We start from the raw sequence: 18,696 nt of genomic DNA, 5'->3' as shown, positions 1-18,696 counted from the left end.
AAGACCCTTCAAGAATGAAAAGTGAGACAAATTGCTGCAAGCTTTGCTTTCTAAACTTCTGATTGTTCCTAAATATGACACAAATAAAATCAGTCAAAACCAATTCATTTTCCCAACGTCAGTTAAGGTCTTTTAAAAGGGCTGTCCCTAGGGACAATTTGTCACGTTACAAAATGATGACATTTGCACCACAGCGCGCTGACATTACACTACCCATCAACAGGAAAATGTCACAACTCGTGACATAACTGCTGCCCTATGCCAACCTTTTGTTAGCCTCAGTGATACCACATACAAATATTTGACCATGTAATATAAAGAGAATCAATGACACCTTTGGGACCAACACGGAGCAAGTCCGTAAGCCGGTGTGTCGGCTTACTTGCTTCTAAATCTGTGGTATCAGAAAAGCCTCAAGTGCTACGTGCTGTGAGCCAGCGACACAAAAACCCCACCTCACACCTGGACAAGAGCAGTCTGACACACATGGAGCAGTAACAGAAGTCAATGTTCAACACCTTTAAGTACTAACGGGGAAAGGTGAATCCAAATTAGCCTTCTAATTGCTTTCTCTTTGGCTATTTAAGCCATTACCTGAGTTACACAGCGCAGCGACCTGAAAATTTTCATTAAAGAACAGATCTGCTTTTCTGCACTCCTGTTCCTTCACCAAAAAAAGTGAGAGAGCAGCAAAACCACCATGTTTTTGCCTCACGCTGAATATAATAATGATGCCTACTAAAACAGTATGTCATTCCTCATAATTATTAGTGTGCATGCGGTACAGAAACTACAAAAAGCAGCTGGATATACTAAAAATTATGAATAAAATTGGCCCTGCTTTGTCATCAAGATGAGCCTCATGCTGTTAGCTATGACAGATTCCTTCTAATGTTTTTGTGGCTTAAATACCTCTTAACTAGCATGGTGACTAGTATGGTGGCTGACTAGGCAGCCAAAATGTTGAATTATTAGCTCAAGGACCTGATCCAAAACACAGTGAAGCCTGCTGCTGCTATTTAGGGGCTTTGGGTTGAGGAATATCGGGTGGTTTGATTTTAAAAGCACTAAGTAGCTTTGCTAAGTGATGAAGAACGAGACTCCAGTTTAGGAAGCCTTCTACAGCAGGGCAGCGATGAGGCTTCCACTCTGTTTCTCTCTGTTAAACTGATTGCCTGTGCATGGAGATTGATGCAAAAATCAATTCGCCCACCCCAGCTGGCTTCCCACTATCTGCAGGGATGGTAAGTTGGTCAGGATATTAGTTCCCTTCAGCTGACGTGCCTTCCATCTGTAACATGCTGCCCCTGGTGATGCCCAACAAGCCAAGGCAGCAGCTAGAAGGCTTAAATTAACCCAACCATAGAAAGTAAGGGAGAGGACTGAGAGAGAGGGAGAAGACAAGGACAACAAAATACAGACCTCTGCTGGAGTTAAGAAGCTTGCTTTCTCTAGGTAAATTCAATAACATATCAATGTTTAAGGAGAAAATCATAAAGAGGAAAAAGAGTAAAAACAGAACAATGTGGAATTCAACATCTGAAATATAATTCTTGAGGTATTACCTGGTTTCTGTTTACTTTTCCCCATTTTGTAGGCTTCTGAACCTCTTCTTTTCTATTACTGTGTAGACTCCAGTAACTGTGAGACAAATGAAAGCTACGAATCCTTCCATAAGGGGAGAAATTTAAGTCAGAGGAATAGTGCCGCTGTATACTTGTGAGAAACCTAAACAATGCTTGGGTTCCCATGGAGCCTGCAGACAGCCCACTATAATTGAATGTTTTTTCTGATAACCTCCAATCCAATAGTAAAAATTAAGAGAGCACTAGAAGTCTTTAAAAATCATGACATATTTTTAAATGAGCAAGAAAATTCTCAAAATTCACCTTCAGCACTTCTTAAAATCTAAGAATCAGGACCGTGATGTTTTAATAACTGGCCTTAGAGTAACTTAAGAGAAAAGGACTTATTTTTGCTTTAATAGGATCATCCATTTTTGCATAAAAAAAAAAAAGCTTATTTTTGCCATGCAAACTTGCATCGAACAAGGAGCAAATCTTGTAAATATCAAAACAACTTCCTCACACAAATCAGCTGTTTAAAGTCAAACACTAAGACATCAAAGGCATGTTTTTCGTACTTACAGAGGGTGAAACATTTCAATACTCTGAGGTAAACTTTCATAAATTAAAAATTAGACTCAATTGTTGATAAGAACATATACTGTATTGGTTAAATACCAAGAGAATAATTGCTTGGAAACAAAATTAAACCTGGCTCAGATGAGGTCGTCCATTAAAGGAACATTAATTCCACTCTAAATAATGAAAGAAAACATTCAGCGTACTTCAAACTTTTTTCAGCTGATAGTGCCATCATCCAACACTCCTGGAAAGATGCTTCAATAAATTGTATGAAAACAAAAAGCCACCTAAAAACTACTTTTGCCATGCATCCTTCTTTGCAGAAATGGCATTCACTTCAGTGAAATAGGATCCTTTAGATTTTCCAAACCGATGAGAAACTCACAGTAAAAAAAAAGTACTCTGTCAATTATGCACTGATAGGTCTACTCCTTATCTTCTGTAATTTTCTGGAATTTAAATATTATTTAAATTGATACACTTAGAAACTGCTTTGAAATTCTACAATGTAGCTACAGAACACACAATTTAGGTTACTCAGAGATCAAACCCAGAAAACAGACTCTTTTAGATTTGGAGAAAGGATGGTGGTCAACAGAGATTCAGCCCCAGCAATTTTGGCTAACTGCTGCATTGAAGTATGTAAGCTCATCTTCCCTCTCGTTTTCATGTTTATAAAAAGGTGTGTTTCTTGCACCTGAAAAGCTTTCCTGTAACCCCCGAGCCACAAACCGCTGCTGGCCAGAAAAGCTGTCTGGTGAAGGATCCCAAACCAGTCAGCTGAGCCTGGTGCTCTCCGGTAGACATCCTCAGATCTAGCCCTGCACAGACCTTCTTGTGTTCTTCTCCTGAGTCACTCCCATAGCAGAGTATCAATTTCATGTTAGATAAAAGCACTCTAAGGCTGTTCACCTTCGAGTCCATGACTGCTCAGCAAGTGCACTTACATCAGGGCAAGGGGCTATGCCAGAAACCAAGACCTAGCACTCCCTGCTCTTGACTCCTGTGTTTTCAAGGCTCAGCCAAAGCCGCCGAGCTTGCCTGTATGAACTACACAGCTTCCCTTTCATGACAGCTTTCTGTTCATGCTGTCTCTGGTTCCCTCAGCTTGCATTTGTTTTCAGAAGATGCTTCATTCATTTAAATTCTTGCAATAAGTGACTGCTTGTAAATATTTCATTTCTTTTAAGGCAAAAAGAATTCGCTGCCTGTAGGTTGCAAAAAGGAATAATGAGGCGTGCTTGGCAAAGTCCCACATCAGTGACATCACCCAAATACCAGAACGACAAGCACTAATATCTGAACTAAGCCTGCATAATAAAGCCCACGGTAATAGACATTTCAGAAGTTGTGTTTTGCTCACAATCCCTCATTTATGCATTAAATCTAACACTGAATAGATTATGATTATTTTTCAATTAAACTTAGATGAGCAGCAGAGTAATTCCAGTGATGGGCAATATACAAATTCTTATTAGATGGTATGTGCAGATTATAGAACTGGATGACTGGAAATGGGATTTTGAGTCTTTCATTTCTAATTATGATCATTTCAACTCACCCAGAAGCTTGACACAGCAGCAGTTTATTTCACTTGCTCTCCCCAGTCTTCCCTCGATGAGTTTAAGAGATCACTCCACAGCTTTAGGCTAGGGGCATGAGGTGAAACACACTGCTCCTGGGCCACTGGCAATTTAGATGATATTCTGGGGACTTTTTTTTTTAAACATCTCTTATTGCTGTCTTCCAGAACTACAGATAGTGCCATGAACACAAGCTTTCCTGAAGCAATGCCCCTGTGTCTGCCCAAGCCCGCAGACAACGTGTGACCGAGTGTGAACATCTCTGCTCGCCGGGATAGCAGCTCCTGCACTGATGCCACGTCGGTGTCATTACTGACTACGTCTTTGAAGATCCTTTTTTGCAGATGGAATGGGGAAGATGATGCTATTTAAGCCTCAGGGGTGAGAAAGGTGATTTAATGCAGGGAAGAAATGAAGGCAGAATAACAAAGGAGACTCAGAGACAGAGAAAGGAGGGGGGAGGAATGAGAGCCGTACAAACAAGTAGACAGAAAAGTAAGGGAAACAAAGGACAGATGTAAAAGTTGCCTAAAGGGGAGCCGGGTTTCTCGCTGAGTGACAGCGATTGTGACAGTCGGGCTCAGTTAATAACTACAAGTCTATTTAGCTGCAGCACAAAAATAAAAAGCTTGCATATTTTGTGTGAACCCTCCACGCACAACAGGCTGTGGATCAAAGACTAGGAACTCTTGATATTATTTCCTGGCACACAATCTACGTCTAAATGGGAATTTCAGTGCTCTCATCTCAGCGGGCTTGACTTCTGAGCTACCGACCCCTGCGAAACATCACCCTTGGCTGAGTCCTGCTCCCTTCGGGAGCCTCGACATACTTCGCCAAATTCAGCAAGGCAGTGAGCAGGCCTGCTGGCAGCTTCTGCAAACAAGGTGATTTCCTTCTCTAACTCTACTTTCCCATCTTCGGGAACAGTCTCTTTGCAGTCACCAATGTTAGAGACAAGATGTAATGGCTCACAATAATATAGATGTCAATTCAAACTTCTTCCTGTGCAGCTCTGGTGCTGGTAAAACATCTCCGGCCTCCCCAGCACACACAAAAGCAGCTCAAACATTCCTGGGCACCAGCAGACCGACCAAGCCGAACCAAGGCCACCAGCAGATGAAGAAGCTTGGCTTTCATTCAGGTCTTATGTTGTGCCAGTTTGTGCATGTTTAAGGAGCAGTTACGTGAAGTAAGCTAAACTAAGCTAAAACACACTTTTGTATTGATAATTTAGCAGCTAACAACCCAGCTCTTGCACTGATTATGTGCAGTGGCCTGATATCAATCTCCCACGGTGGGTAAGGCCTTTCCCTGCTCCTCTCTAGAGCTTTTAAATAAACCAACAGAACACAGGGCACAAGGGGCGAATTCAAAAAATGCTGTCTCTTACAGTTCTCCAGGATCAGTGGAAGGAAGGAAGGAAGGAAGGAAGGAAGGAAGGAAGGAAGGAAGGAAGGAAGGAAGGAAGGAAGGAAGGAAGGAAGGAAGGAAGGAAGGAAGGAAGGAAGGAAGGAAGGAAGGAAGGGAGGAAGGGAGGAAGGGAGGAAGGAAGAGAAGATCTTGTGGCCCTCAGTGCTCTGCACAGTAGCCCTTGAGAGATGCTGCATGAAGAAGACCACAGGTATTTCATTAGGAACTGAAAATGTGTTTGCTGAGCTGCACCTTGCCATTTGTAAGCTGAGGTGTCCGATTCAGCCAAGCTGCAGGGGAATGCATTCCTTCTATGTCTTCCTTGGCAGGAGCTGGTGAGTGCCAGCAGTCTGGGCAGTGAATCCCAGCTGGGCTTCACAGAGCTACAAAAATGCTGCACAGCTGATGTGCAACTCGTTTTCTTGCTTCTCTTCTTTACAGTTGTTTTAGAGTTTAATAACAATAGCTGAGACCCAAGAGAAACTTAAACCATTGATAATGGGCCACTTGCTCAAAAACACTGGGCACTTTTGCCCCATCTACACATCACCCTCCCTGCTGCATGTGCTCAGCAGCACCTCAGTGGCTGTCACATACAAGAGAGGGAAAAATCACTCTGGATTCTCTCATGTTTGCTTTTCCTACCAGGCTGGGAAACCTCAAAAAGAAGAGGACCACGTCTCAGCTGGCTTTGTCAATACTGGTCTCATTGCCTTTGCTTTGGGGAAGCAAAGCTCGGAACCGCCAGCAGGAAGAGCTTCCCAATTCTCTACCCCCTGCACCAACCCAGCCAAGAACAAGAAGGATTTCAGTGCCACTCCCCAATGGTCCATCACTGCTGTGCAGGACACAGCTCTCACTCCGAAGCCACTGTACTCCTGACATCGAAGTTTTCCATAGTCTCTGTTCATTTTTGACTTCTCAGGGCAAAGAACATGTTTTAAGACCCCTTTCAAGACAGCTGAGATCTCTGAATATGCTCTCCATTATGTGGTTGGATAACGGGCAGGGAAACATGGGAAACCACTGATTAAAAGACAAACTAACAAAATAAGAAATTTCCCTCTAAATCAAAACCTGCGACTCTGATGAAATCCTAGTGCCCATGGGAGGGGAAAGCTTTTTAGTTCGTGTGCCTGCTTGCTTCTTTGCTCTAACCACATGAATATGACAATACCCATGGCTCCAGAGTCCCATACATACCAATTACACTTGTGTGGTTTACAGGACTAAAATGAGAGCGGTCAGAAGGAATGATGCTCATGTAGCGTATCCGCGAATCAAGATGTGGCAGCCAAATCTAATTTTAACCCTACTAACCTCAACGATGCCCCATAAAGTGCTGAGAAAGAAGAGTGGGATCACTCTAAAAACCAGATGAGAACTTGGATGCATCAACACCAACCTGCTGTGGCCTGGGATGCTGGGGTTCAGTTAAGACCCATAGAGGTTAGGGTCAATGTATGAGGCACAGGGTATGTGTGCACTGTGTCCCGATGGGTCCCCGATGACCTTTGAACATAACTGATGTGTGATGGTATCTCTGTGCACCAAGGAATCAACCTGTCCCTGGCATCTATTTGGTTTAGTTTGTTTTATTTCTAGTTTGGTGCCTCATTCATGGAGCCCACCAAGAAAAAGAGCTGCCTGGACAAAAGGGGTTCAGGAGTTCCCCCAGGGAATTATTTTCTTACCTCCACCTATGCTAGTGCTGATCCCTACTTATGCTGAACCCTCAACACAATACCTAAGAGCACAAAAGGAAAAACCAAGAACAAAATATTCAGTTTTCCATAAATGTTAGATTTAACAAGTACTGCTGCAGATTTAGATGCCTTGCACTCACAGGCAGTTTCAATCCTCTGAAAAGAGCAAGTTACAAGGTATTTTCCAGTAGCAAACACAGGGAAAATATCTTATTGAACTTAGACCCAGGAGGATTTCATGGCAACCTACCATCCCTTGATACAATTGTGTTTCCAATGAAGAAACAACTATTTCTTCAGATTCAGTCACATTTAACATTGTGAAACACTGCCCAAAGCTCAAAGAGGGATTCCAACACGCTCCTGTAACCTCCCAGCTCCAGCCCCTTGGGCATCTGCCTTGCAGTGACAGCTGCTCTTGGAGGCAGGCGTGCAAATACATTAACCATAAATAGGTTGTTCTTCAGTACCCAAGAAAAGCAACTTTTCTCCAGCCTGGCTCAGTTTGGGAGGCTCGGTGAGGCACTGCTACAATTTCCAGGTGGCACAGCTCGATCTTCAGCCAGCACTGGCGTTATTTGCTGGTATCACAGAGGCACCTAAATGCTACCGACTCGGAGCAGAGCCCCGGTGCAGCACAGCTCGCTCGTGCGTGTGCTGGGGGAAGACTGCTCTTTCCCTTGGGGCACTGACAGTCTGGGAGCAGAGAAGAGACAGCAACAGTAATAAAAAATGTGTTTTCACAGACTGCAGCTTGCCATCTGCTAAAAGTGAACGTGCTGGCCAGTAAACGGGGGCTCACTGCTCAGAGGGAACGAGGACGCATCCTGGTAGCTGGGGCTTGCAAATCCGCTGCTGCCACACCGCTCCCTGATGAGCTTCCAGGCACCGTGGAAGAGAGAAATTTCATGAAGCAAACGGGGAAAGGCTAAACATTAATTGCAACTACTCCATCTACTAGTACAAACTTTTAACAGTGTTACTGCAGAGAAACCACAGCAATTAGATGTTGCCTAATGACCACATTGTTTGAGTGGTTTTATGACTTACTGCTTAAAAACAAACAAAACCCTACTTGCTGTCCTACAATGTTCTTTTTAGAGCACACAGATTATCACAGGGACATTGGAGAGACTAGAGGGAACCCAGAAATGAACAACCATCCCTGGGTGCATGTACATTGGTAAGAACATGCCCGTCAAACACGCGGCAGGTGAATACAGCTCCATGGAGATACTGTCCTATTCAGATGGCACGATTAAAGAGCTAGCAGAAGTGAGTTGGGAAGAAAGAAAATTTAAAAGGCTAAAATAGAAGTTATTCAGAGAAATAATAACTAGTCTGCAAAAGCAGAAAGGTACAAACAGTGAGCAAGAAGCAGAGTTATTTCAGTATACCGGTAAATGAGGGGAGGGAACCAGTTAAATACAGGTTAAATTGCACTGGAAATGTTTGCAGTCAGACACTCTGAAGTCTATTCAATGGTCTGACCACTGAAGTGCCAAAGTCTAGGCATTTAAATTAAACTGGGCTACACATTAAATCAAATCCTGATCAAATCCTGATGAAAATGAACACCGGAACAAGCAGGACCGACAAGGAGTGCCTTTTCTTCTCCAGCCTGTACTGCGAAGTGGCCAAAGCAGCCAAGAAACCACACATCATCTTCTATCATCCTGCCTCTTTTAGGCGTTTGGGTGGTAAGCAGTACTTTCATATCAAAGTGCCTGGTTTATCAAGAAGGACAGCAATCCTCGATCCTAGGGAAGTACCACCATTGTCACGTCGCAGGTAGGAAACTGAGGCACAAAATGACCTATGTGCCACAAACGGTATTTCAGAGGAAACTGGTGAAGAGTAAAGTTCCTCAATACTCCTGTCCAGCTGCAATTTAACCCAAAAGCTGTTCACTGGGCACCTCGTGTTCTACCTCCAGCCCAGCCTCGCACTTCCCCTGACCTATCCCTGTATCAGGGCAGTGGGGCTCACCAAGCATCACCGCAGGCTGCAAGAGAGCAGCGTCAGAGCATCTCTCTTCTTTGCACACCAGCTTCACCCAGGGCTGACAAAATCCAGTAGGATCCATAAACGTGGCGCTTCTCCACTTACCCAAGCCAGCGAGTCCAACAGAAGCGGTGCTGCACACGCACAACACGGGATATGGTGCATGGAACAACTCCCTTTGAAACACAGCTTCTTGGAGGGGAAATATCAGGCCTTGCTCCAAACACTGCTTATGTACGAGTATTCCACGTCGTTAGAAAAAAATACCTAGCTGCAGGAGCAGCCCTTGGACTAAAACAGACCTTTGTGTGATCTCTGTCAATGAACATCCTTTAAGCACACAGTTCTGTTTCTCAAGGATGGACGTAGGTAAAACTGCAAGCACAAACTCTTCAAAGCTGTGACTGCATTTTCACACTGGGGTTGAGCAACGCCTGCCACACCAGAGCCTGAGTCCGTAACTCAAACTCTACCAGCCGTGCGGAAGGAACTGCAGCAGCCACAACCATCAGTTATTCAGGTTAGGTATAACTTTAACCAAATCCTGTGTTTCACCTAAGTCAGTCACCCAGACCCCTCTAAAATAAGCAGAGAGAGATAGGTGCACGTTCTCCTGGGACAACTCACCCCAGCTTCCTCAGGCACGTACATTACAATTATCATCAACAAGATCAGCCCAAGGACCATCTCTGCCTCCTTCCCACTGCAGAAGCCCAAGCTTAGATGTGCAGGCTGAGGTTGGGCATGACAAAGGATCTCATCCATTACTTCTTTCAAGCATTTTTGTCATCGGTGATTCATCAAGGCTTTAAGTTATTATTGCTGGGGCAAGGGGCTGGGGATGGGAATGGTTGGTAAAGAATGTGAGGCTACGAGAATAAAAATGCCGAAGGAATGTTGCAGGTCATCAAGTTTTGTCCTGAGCTCCTGCAAGCAGCCATGTATTGCAGACTACTTCCAATCTATACTTTCAGCTTTTGTATACTTGGATTTCTGCTTCCAGGAACGAGAGGGATCCCACCTGCGTTGTGCTGCAGATTGCCTCACCTTGTGCCAGCACCCCTTGGTCTTAACGGACACAACCACGGAATGTTTTATTTGGGCATACAAAGGGCTTGGCATGAAACAACTCCACAATCTGGGCAGTTTCATGCTTTTAATTCATAAATCTGTACACACCTGCAACATGAAGTTCCCCCTGTGATACGTGACCCTGCTACCAAAAGCAAACACGTATTTAATGGTTGTTATTAAGCCAGATTTGGCTCATCGTGCACTTGTAATATATCATCAGCATCAGAAATATGGTTTCAATCTTGTGTGTGCCCGTGGTGTTTACTGCTAAATTTCCCTCCCGGATCCAAACTCTGGGAGCACCCCCCAAAATCTGCACAGCAGTGCCTGCTCACGCTAAGGCTGCTTGTAGCTTGCTCCTAGGCAAAGCGGGTAACACCAGTTAAACCAGCAAAACCAGCTAAAACCAGCTAAGACTGCAGGTGTGGAGGGGTGCTCCCAGAGGAGGACTCTGAGGCATGTTTAAAACAGGAGGTTTGTAATTAAATTATGTATCAATTCTCCGTGTCTACCCAGGGGACAAGAGGTGCTCCCTCTTTTCATCAGGTGGAATTTGCTGAAATGTGAGAGAGCTCAGCAGGCAGCGACACGAGCAGCAGGCTGTAGGGCTGCAAGAGGGGGAAAACGGAGGCTGAGAGAAACAAATAAATGAAGCTAGCCACAAAATTCACACCATGATGAAATATATATATGATGTTAAACTCCTCATTTCCTTCAGTCAGCTTAAAATCAGTTTGCTTCCAGTGAGGGATTCCGCTCTGCCATTCAAATATGATTACTGGGTTTGGTTTCTGTGCTTTTTATCATGCCATCATCTCAAGGAATTAAAAAAAAAAAAAAAATCCTCCCTGTGGGAAATCTGCCTTCCACTTGATGATATATCTGCCATTTATCAAAGGTCTGAGCCATCGGGATTTTTGACCCCGTGCTCCTTTTAGTTCCTTAAAAGTAGCCTCGCTACTCTTGAGGAACAGCACCAAAACCTTGCCACAAATGGGCTTTTGCCCAGTTTGGGTAGATAATTACATTTACCGTTACAGATAGTGCAATGGTAATATTGAAGTCAATGGTTTTTATAGATTCCCTCAGCTCAATTTATTGCAAACTGAACAAAACAGAAAACCGATTTAATAAAATATCTTGCAGAAGAATACATTTAGTGATCACTCGACCCTACCAATGATATACAGTGAAACTGTATTACAAAGAATAATATTTTTTTAAATTAAAGAAATATTTGATGTCTGGGCATCAAATACAAAGAAGTCTGGACCAGCTGAAGTTTGCATGTAACAATTTCTGTGGATGTGCAATAAATCTTCCCCTCTGGTAAGCTGCTGCTAAATATTGAGTCTTGAAAAGATTGTGTGCATTTGTATGTTTATTTCCCACAACAAAGAGCTGCTCATTTAGGAGAGATCATGACATCAACTTGCTGGACAAATAAGTGCCTGCATGGGACTTTATATTGCGACAGCAAACAAAACGAGGGAATACTGGCACCGTGAAGCTGCAGCCTCAGGACTAATTGGCCGACATCATGTTCACGGCGCTTTAGCAGCCTGAACAGAGCATGCAGAGCATCCTAGGAACCAAAATCTACTGTGAATACGAGTCTCGTTCTTCCCCTATTTCTGTTCTGGCTTTGATTACTTTTTTTAATCAATTGGTATTAATGCACAATGGGAGTTCTCCAGGAGGGTCAAAAAAACCACAGTTTTGCAAAGCAAGTTGTTCACCCAGCACAAAAACAAACAAAAAAAAGCTTCTGGGATGACCGTAAGGTTTCCTAAAGAAAATGCTAAAAGTTTTGTCTATCAAATGCCTGTCTTCCCTAAATCCAAGTGGGCAGTGTACTTTGAGTAAAGCCAGGAGCACACATACTCGATTTAACGCAGTAAGAGGCTGCTCTGTAAGCGTGCACAGCTCCCCGTTCCTCACCAGTTCACAAATGTCAGTCACGAGCCCTGACCTGAGCAAGTGTGTGCCACACCACCCACCTGCCACGTCTATCTTCAGCTTATGATTATTGACGACTGGAAAGGGAATCAGTTCCACTTGTGTGAACCTTTGCTTGAAAGTAATAGCGCACAACAGATTCCTGTGGACGTAGGGACAGAGAACAGCAGCGCTAATTGTAGGAACTCACCAAGATACACCCTTGGTGTTAAAGGACTGGGTCTGCAAGGCGTGCATCACTAGTGGCAGTTTTAGTTATGCAGCCCACTGTCAAGAAAGGTCAGGGAGAGGCTTACCCTGTACGGAATCCATAAATAATTTATTATCAGACTGCAAAATAAAAGCAATGTGGACAGAAAACAGGAAGCAATTAGCATAGCTCCCCACGCAGCTCTCTGGTGACAAAGCCAGGGAGCTCACCGCGATCTTCCCAGTTACTCAAGCTCGCTTTGCCATCAGCTCAACCATGTACTCTGCTGTGCTATCAAACCCAGCAATTTCCCTAATTCACAAAATGAGTGGCGTTATGAGAGGACATCAGGCTTCTACGCTACAGAAAAGAAGGGGGAGGAGAGAGGAACAATTTAATGTATAGCCTCCCTTGTTTCTTTCAAGGCATCACATGCAACCCAAAATCACATGCTCCTGTTATGAAAGCGCAGGAGGACTTACAAGACGTACATACATTTTTTAAAAGCTCCATGTGCACATCAGCCTAACCTCTGCCCCCCTCAAAGTTATTTATTTGCCCTCGATCCACACTTGAGGTGCTCCCGATGCACTATTTGTGCAGGTGATCATTCCCCAGAGAAGCAGCTGCCCCCTCAGCTTTTACGGTTATTCGTCTCCCCATCACGGAGCTCAAAGGAATAATCCCACTGCGTATTTCTTCTTCATTTATTTCACTAGGTGAGGTGTTTAAAAGGATATACGGTCATCTGGAGCTCATCACTGTCAAATTTTCAGCCACGCAGCTGTAAAGGGGAAAGGAACTAGTTTAGCTCCATGGTTTACAAAGTGCTGAGTACCTCCAACGAGGTGCCAAATGTCTGTGGTGACACTTGAAGATTGCTTAGTGCCTCACGAGGTTCACGGGGCCTGATCCAGCCCTCGGTTATGAACGACGGTCCTTCCATCGACAGCAGCACGCCTGGGATGGAACAGCACTTCACTTTTCAAGCCTGTACCTCCACGGCAAGGGGAGCTCTCCTAGGCTTGAGACTTACAAGATAAGGTGCCAGGCTCAAGAAGAGATGGATATTAGCATTGCTACTTCCAAACACCCAACCCAGGGCAAAATAAACAAACAAACATTCACTATTACCTTAAATACGTTTTGGATTGGGTATTTAGTTTCAAACATGTTAATCTCACATACACAGAGGCAGCAGGATTCCTTCCGAACCCCATAAGCCCATCCTGCTTCCATTGGGCTTCATTCGCTTCTTCTGTTTTTTTTCCAAGGAGGAAAAAAAAAATAATCTCTTTACAAATCATTTTTCTCAGGAAGCCTTTGTTAAAATCAGCTCTTCTACTGGAAACGTGCAATAAAACAAAGCTAACAAGAACAGAAGGCACAAAAAGAATTGCTGACAGCCAGCCTTTAAAACACCCAGTGCAAAAAGTCTGCCTGCTCTGCCTGGGCTAGGACAGCAAAGCTTTTCATTCCCAGGTCACTCCTTCAAACCCAGTCTTGCTTGGCAGTAATCACCTGATGGCAGGCACGGCAAGCAGCACACTTTTTAAGTAACTCTGCAAAAAGCATTTCTTATTGAACGTGTAAATACCGCCGAGAATATCTGCAGGCATTCAGGACGAGAGTGCCGCCCGGCAGTGCTGAATTAGTAGATAGCAAACAAGCAAACAAAAAAGAGCTAACAAGTTGCATCAAAGACCACACTTCTTTCATTTCTTCTGACAGTTGCCATTTATCTTTGCTCTCAAGCAGCCTACTTCATACTACGCTAGCAAGTGAACTGTAGCACACTGTGAAAAACTCATAACGTTTTAGCAACACAAGCCTTCGCTGCAGCATCTGGTATTAAATCTTTGCATGGAGGTGAGGAGAGACCACCAGCCAGAAAGGTGGATTAGCGAGGCTCTGCTGTATTCATTTCAGAGTGCCGAGCGCTTTGCATGAAGGCGGTATCTTGCCTTTTATGTCAAAAAACGAACTTCTGCCAACTTTTGGATACTGAATTCTTCAAGGAGGCAACCCTAGCAGCCTGCAAGCACCGTCCCCAGGCAGGGAACGGCAGCAGCCTACCGGGGAGGAAGGGCAGAGTCACAAGAGCTGATGCCGCTGGTTTGCGACGCGTTCTGTGAGCAGAAAATGGCCATCCTCCATCCTCTCACCCTTCCTTCCCGAGCAAACGAGAAACCGGCTCTGAAAGCGCCAAGCTTTGCGGTGTTGCCTCCACCTCTGGCACACGAAAACGCGTGATGCCACAAGAGCAGCCGGCGTGATCCGGGGAACCGCTGCTTCCCCACCCGCCGAGCCGCGGCCGCCACACATCCCGGGTGGATCCCCAACCAGACAGGTGGAAAACAGGACCCGGCCCCCCACGGGAAGGATGACAGCTCGCGGATTTGCGAGCACCACAACAGCAGCGCTCTGAACCGAGCCAAGTTTAAGTAAACTTTATGCTAAACTCACAAAGTTCAAGCAGGGGAGGAGCTCGACTGAACCGCAGTAAAAACACCCGAGGGGTTTCCCGAAACGCTAAAATCCTCTAGAGGAAAGTTGATCTCGAGCCTTCCTACCATTTCCCTGCCTGGGAAGTTGTGCGGGCAGCGCAAGGTGCCGGGGATCGCCTGCCTGGGACGCGCACGGGGACGAGCTGCCGCCTGCGTGCTGGAGAAACCACGAGCAGCAAAGCCAAGCCCTGAGACCGCCCGTGCAAACACGCAGCCATCGGGGTCGGCACACGAAGAGGGGAGGGCTGGAGGCAAACGAAACCGGGCTCGCCACGAAACTTCGGGGCTCGAAGCGCTCCGGGTGAAGAGCAGCGGGACGCTGGGAGCGCTGGTGCTGCGGGGCGAGCCCCGCTCCGGGCGCTGGGGTCTCGGGCATCGCCGGGACTGGGACACAACCGGGAGGGTGCCGGGGGGCGAGGAGGGGGGAGCTGGTCGGGGAGAAGCCCCCGGGGAGCGGCAGGCAGCATCCCGTGGGTGTCCCGAGGGGATGAAGGAGCCGAGGGGGCGCCGCGAGGTAACCGTGCAGACCTTAGAGAAGGAGATCCCTGCAGGGGTCCCCTCCCCGCGGAGGGCAGCGCCTCTCCTTCAGCCGGGGGTGCGCGCCTCGCCGCTCCGGGACCGAGCCTTCCTCCTCCTCATCCTCCTCTTCCTCGCCGTCAGCCACCCTCCTCCCCGCGGCACCCTGCCCCTCCGCTTTCCAAACTTTCCAAACTTTCGGGAAGCGGCACCTCGCCGCCCATCGGGGCGCTGCTCGCCCGCGGGGATCCCACGGGGCACCGGGCACGGGGCGAGACGAGCCCGGCGGAGCGCCGGCACCCCCGGCGGCCGGCACGGAGCCCCCCTCCCCGGCTCCCTTTTGGTTTTTCCCCCCCGGTACTCACGCTGCTGTTCTCTCCCGTCCAGTGCACCATCGCCTGGTTGTGAGCCGCGTCCCCTTTGAGCACGAAGGAGGTGCTGAGCAGGGCCACCCGCTCCCGGCCGCCAGCCGGGGGAGATGCTCTCCCGGAGCGGCCGCCCCCCGCCGCCTCCCCGGCCGTGCTCCGCCGCCCCCCGGCCGTGCTCCGCGCCCCCCGGGCGGCCGCTGCGGGACCGGGGGGGCCGCAGGGCTCGGCGCAGCGCAGAGCGGCGGCGGAGCCCAGCAGCAGAAGCAGCAGCAGCAGCAGCGGAGGAGGAGGCAGGCGGGAGGCCACGGCGGTGGCGGTGGCTGCGAGGGACACGCGTGGCCCGCCGTGCGCCATGGTGGCTCTCCGGAGTGGCAGTGACAGGCGGGGAGGTGGCGGCGAGGGAGACACCGCCGCGGAGGGCGGGGGCTGGGGAGGGTCGGAGCCGGAGCCGGAGCCGGAGCGGGGCTGAGCGCCCGGCCGGGGCGGCGCCGCCATCTGCTGGCCCGCAGCGAAACGCCGGCACCGGGGGAGAGCCCGGGGCGGCCCCGCCGGGACCGGGGGAGGCGCGGGAGGGGGCGCACGGGGAGCCCCCAGGGGTGGCTGCGCCGCGGGGCACGCGTGGGGGCGCGCACAGGGTGGGGGCAGAGGGTCAGGGAGAGGGTCACCCAGCGGGTCGCCCACTGGGTCACCAGCCAGGTCACCCACCGGGTCACACTTAGGGACAGCGACCAGGTCACCCAGTGGGTCACTCATGGGGTCATCCTCGAGGTCACCCGCAGTGCTACACGCTGGTCACCTCCGTGGCCACACATCGGGTCACCCCCAGGGCCACCCAGCAGGTTACCCATGGGACCACCCAGCAAGTCAACCACCGGGTCATGCTCTGGGTCACCCACGGTGCTGCACACTAGGTCACCTACCTGGTCACCCACCGGGTCACCCACCAGGTCACACTCCGGGTCACCCACAGGACTACACATTGGGTCACACCCTGGGTCACACCCTGGGTCACCGACCAGGTCACACTCGGGGACAGCAACCAGGTCACCCAGGGGGCCACAGCCACACGCTCCCAGCCGCCTGTACCCCAATGGGGACACACTTTGGGCTGCTGGTTCTGACCGTGCTCCTGCAGCCCCGCTGCAGCACCGGCTGCCTGCGGGCTGTCCCGTGGCGCTGCAGGGAAAGACAGGGCCAGAGCGCCCCCAGCCACCCTCACGCAGCCCCTCGGTGTGGACGTGCTACTTGCTGACCATGGAGCAGGCAAGCCTGGCCTCTCACAGCACGGGGTTTGGCCATGAGGCCCGGAGAGGTGCAGTAGAAAAGCCAGAAGGGCTCTGTCAGAAGCTGGAAGCAGAGGAATGAATGAAGCAGTTGCAAAATTGCAATTTTTGCAATTAAGATAAGGAACGCTTTGGTGGAGAGAAGGAGCGCATCCTTTCTTCTGCCCCACAGCTCCTAGCAGGCAGCAGGCTCATCACCAGCAGATTGATCTTTAAAAAAAATAACAATAAAAATCTTGATTTCTGGAGACAACATTGGAGCAACAGGGAAGAGAGGAGATGATAACATCCTTAAAAGGCCTCTGTGGCTGTAGGAAGCCATGTAGTGAAGTTAAAGACAAGTGTGAGACAAGAACGACCCTTGCATGCAGTTTCCTCATGTTACCTTATTCCTCTAAACCACCAACCTTTGTAAGAGGAGAAGCACCTGGCCTCAGTGGGCAGAAAGTCAGCTTTCCAGGCAAAACCCCTTGGCTCTTGCAAACTGGCATCAGTGACAGGAGGTGGTAAAACACTTGTTTGAATTTTTACTGTGTGGACGTGTTGTTTAGGGGTGCAGCAATTAGGCAGTGATCCAGAAGCTCCCAGAAAACACACAAGTGACAGTGGGAAGTCATTCCTGCTGGGCACTGCTTGTGTATCGACCATATCACCTTCCATCTTGCACTTCAACCTCTAAAGGGAAAAAAAATAAGGAAACACTGCCCAACCGCAGTCATATTAACCAATACAAAGGGTGATTTCTCAATTATTGAGTAATTTTCATTCTGGCATGACAGCCATCCAGCACTCCCAGACATCTCCTATGAAATTGTGAAGATTGCTCAACATTTGTATAATAACCTAAAAATACACTGAGTAGAAGGAAAGGCCTGAGCCCCTGCAGATTTAAACTTGCAGACAAGAACCAGTGCTTCAGCTGAATGCCACATTCAGCTGAAGTTGGGCTGTGCTTGCCCATTTTGCATTCACCTCAGTGTTGGACAGACAGGGCTCCCAGTGAGCAGCAGGGAAGAGAGGAGACGATAACATCCAAGTTCCCAAGGGGCCAGCTCCTTACACCTGGCAGGAACCAACATTTCCAAAATGAAACTGAAAAACAAAACCAAAAAGCAATCAGTTGCTCTAGAACTAATGACTCCTGGGTTCCTCCAGCTTTGTGCATCGTGGATAACTGCAAGGTCTGCAGACGTTTTCCCCCATCAGACTGTCTTTCACATAAATCTCAGAGGATCATAACGAATCCACCAGTGAAGTCCTCCCTGTCTGCCCCAAAATTTTCCCTTCATAGCACTTGCCGTTTATTTCCGTGACCTCCCCCTTTTGCCAATTTAGTTGGAATCGAGAAGGGTTGAGAAGATGCTGACCGAGGTGGATGGAGAGAAAGTGATCGTCTGACTGCTCCCTGACAGCACAGAACATATTATGAAGATACCTGCACCATCTGTGTCTATGCAGCACGTTCTCAGGATAAGTACAGAAAAAACTTCAGCCACTAGGTAAAAGGCTTTTACCCAGCCACTTCAATGGCTTTAAAGCCATTTTTACAGCAGCCAGATTAATGCACACTCACAGAACCTTCCTATCTAATAAATAATGCACGTTTAATATATCCGTAATTCACAATAACACAGTGCTGTAACTCTAGGCTAGGGATACGGCAGCAACAATACCGGTTGCCCTATATCACTGCTGTGTACACAAAATATGAGTATGGCTCAAAATACAAGTATCTACCAGAATGGGAGGGAAGTCTAAGAGCTTGCAGCAAAACTGAAAAAGAAGTTTCTCCCATGAATTTCTTTCAAAGCTCTGTAACTAAATCACCTCTCACCATTTATTCTTTCAGTCCATGTTTAAGGATTCCTAAAACAAAAAGGCTTTCCTAAATTTCTGCCACCTTTTATCTCTCCCATAAACTCTGGCCCAGCAAATACACTCAGACA

The 18,696-nt window shown here is 47.7% G+C and overlaps 1 protein-coding gene across 6 annotated transcripts in view; it reads right to left on the bottom strand.

Moving 5' to 3' along the window:
* SORCS2 (sortilin related VPS10 domain containing receptor 2) overlaps nucleotides 1-15,558 on the bottom strand; it is a 543,664-nt gene extending 528,106 nt beyond the window's left edge. For all 6 annotated transcript variants that reach the window (XM_032186612.1, XM_032186614.1, XM_032186611.1 and 3 more), the window contains exon 1: nucleotides 15,465-15,558. In XM_032186612.1, the coding sequence (XP_032042503.1) occupies nucleotides 15,465-15,494 (30 nt within the window). In that variant the 5' untranslated portion in view covers nucleotides 15,495-15,558. The remainder of the gene's footprint in view (nucleotides 1-15,464) is intronic.
* Nucleotides 15,559-18,696: the final 3,138 nt, after the last annotated feature.

The sequence above is a fragment of the Aythya fuligula genome, chromosome 4 (genome assembly GCF_009819795.1).
Source record: "Aythya fuligula isolate bAytFul2 chromosome 4, bAytFul2.pri, whole genome shotgun sequence".
Lineage (NCBI taxonomy): Eukaryota > Metazoa > Chordata > Aves > Anseriformes > Anatidae > Aythya > Aythya fuligula.
The sequence above is the reverse complement of the archived record's forward strand: the minus strand, read 5'-3'. Positions and strand labels throughout refer to the sequence as shown.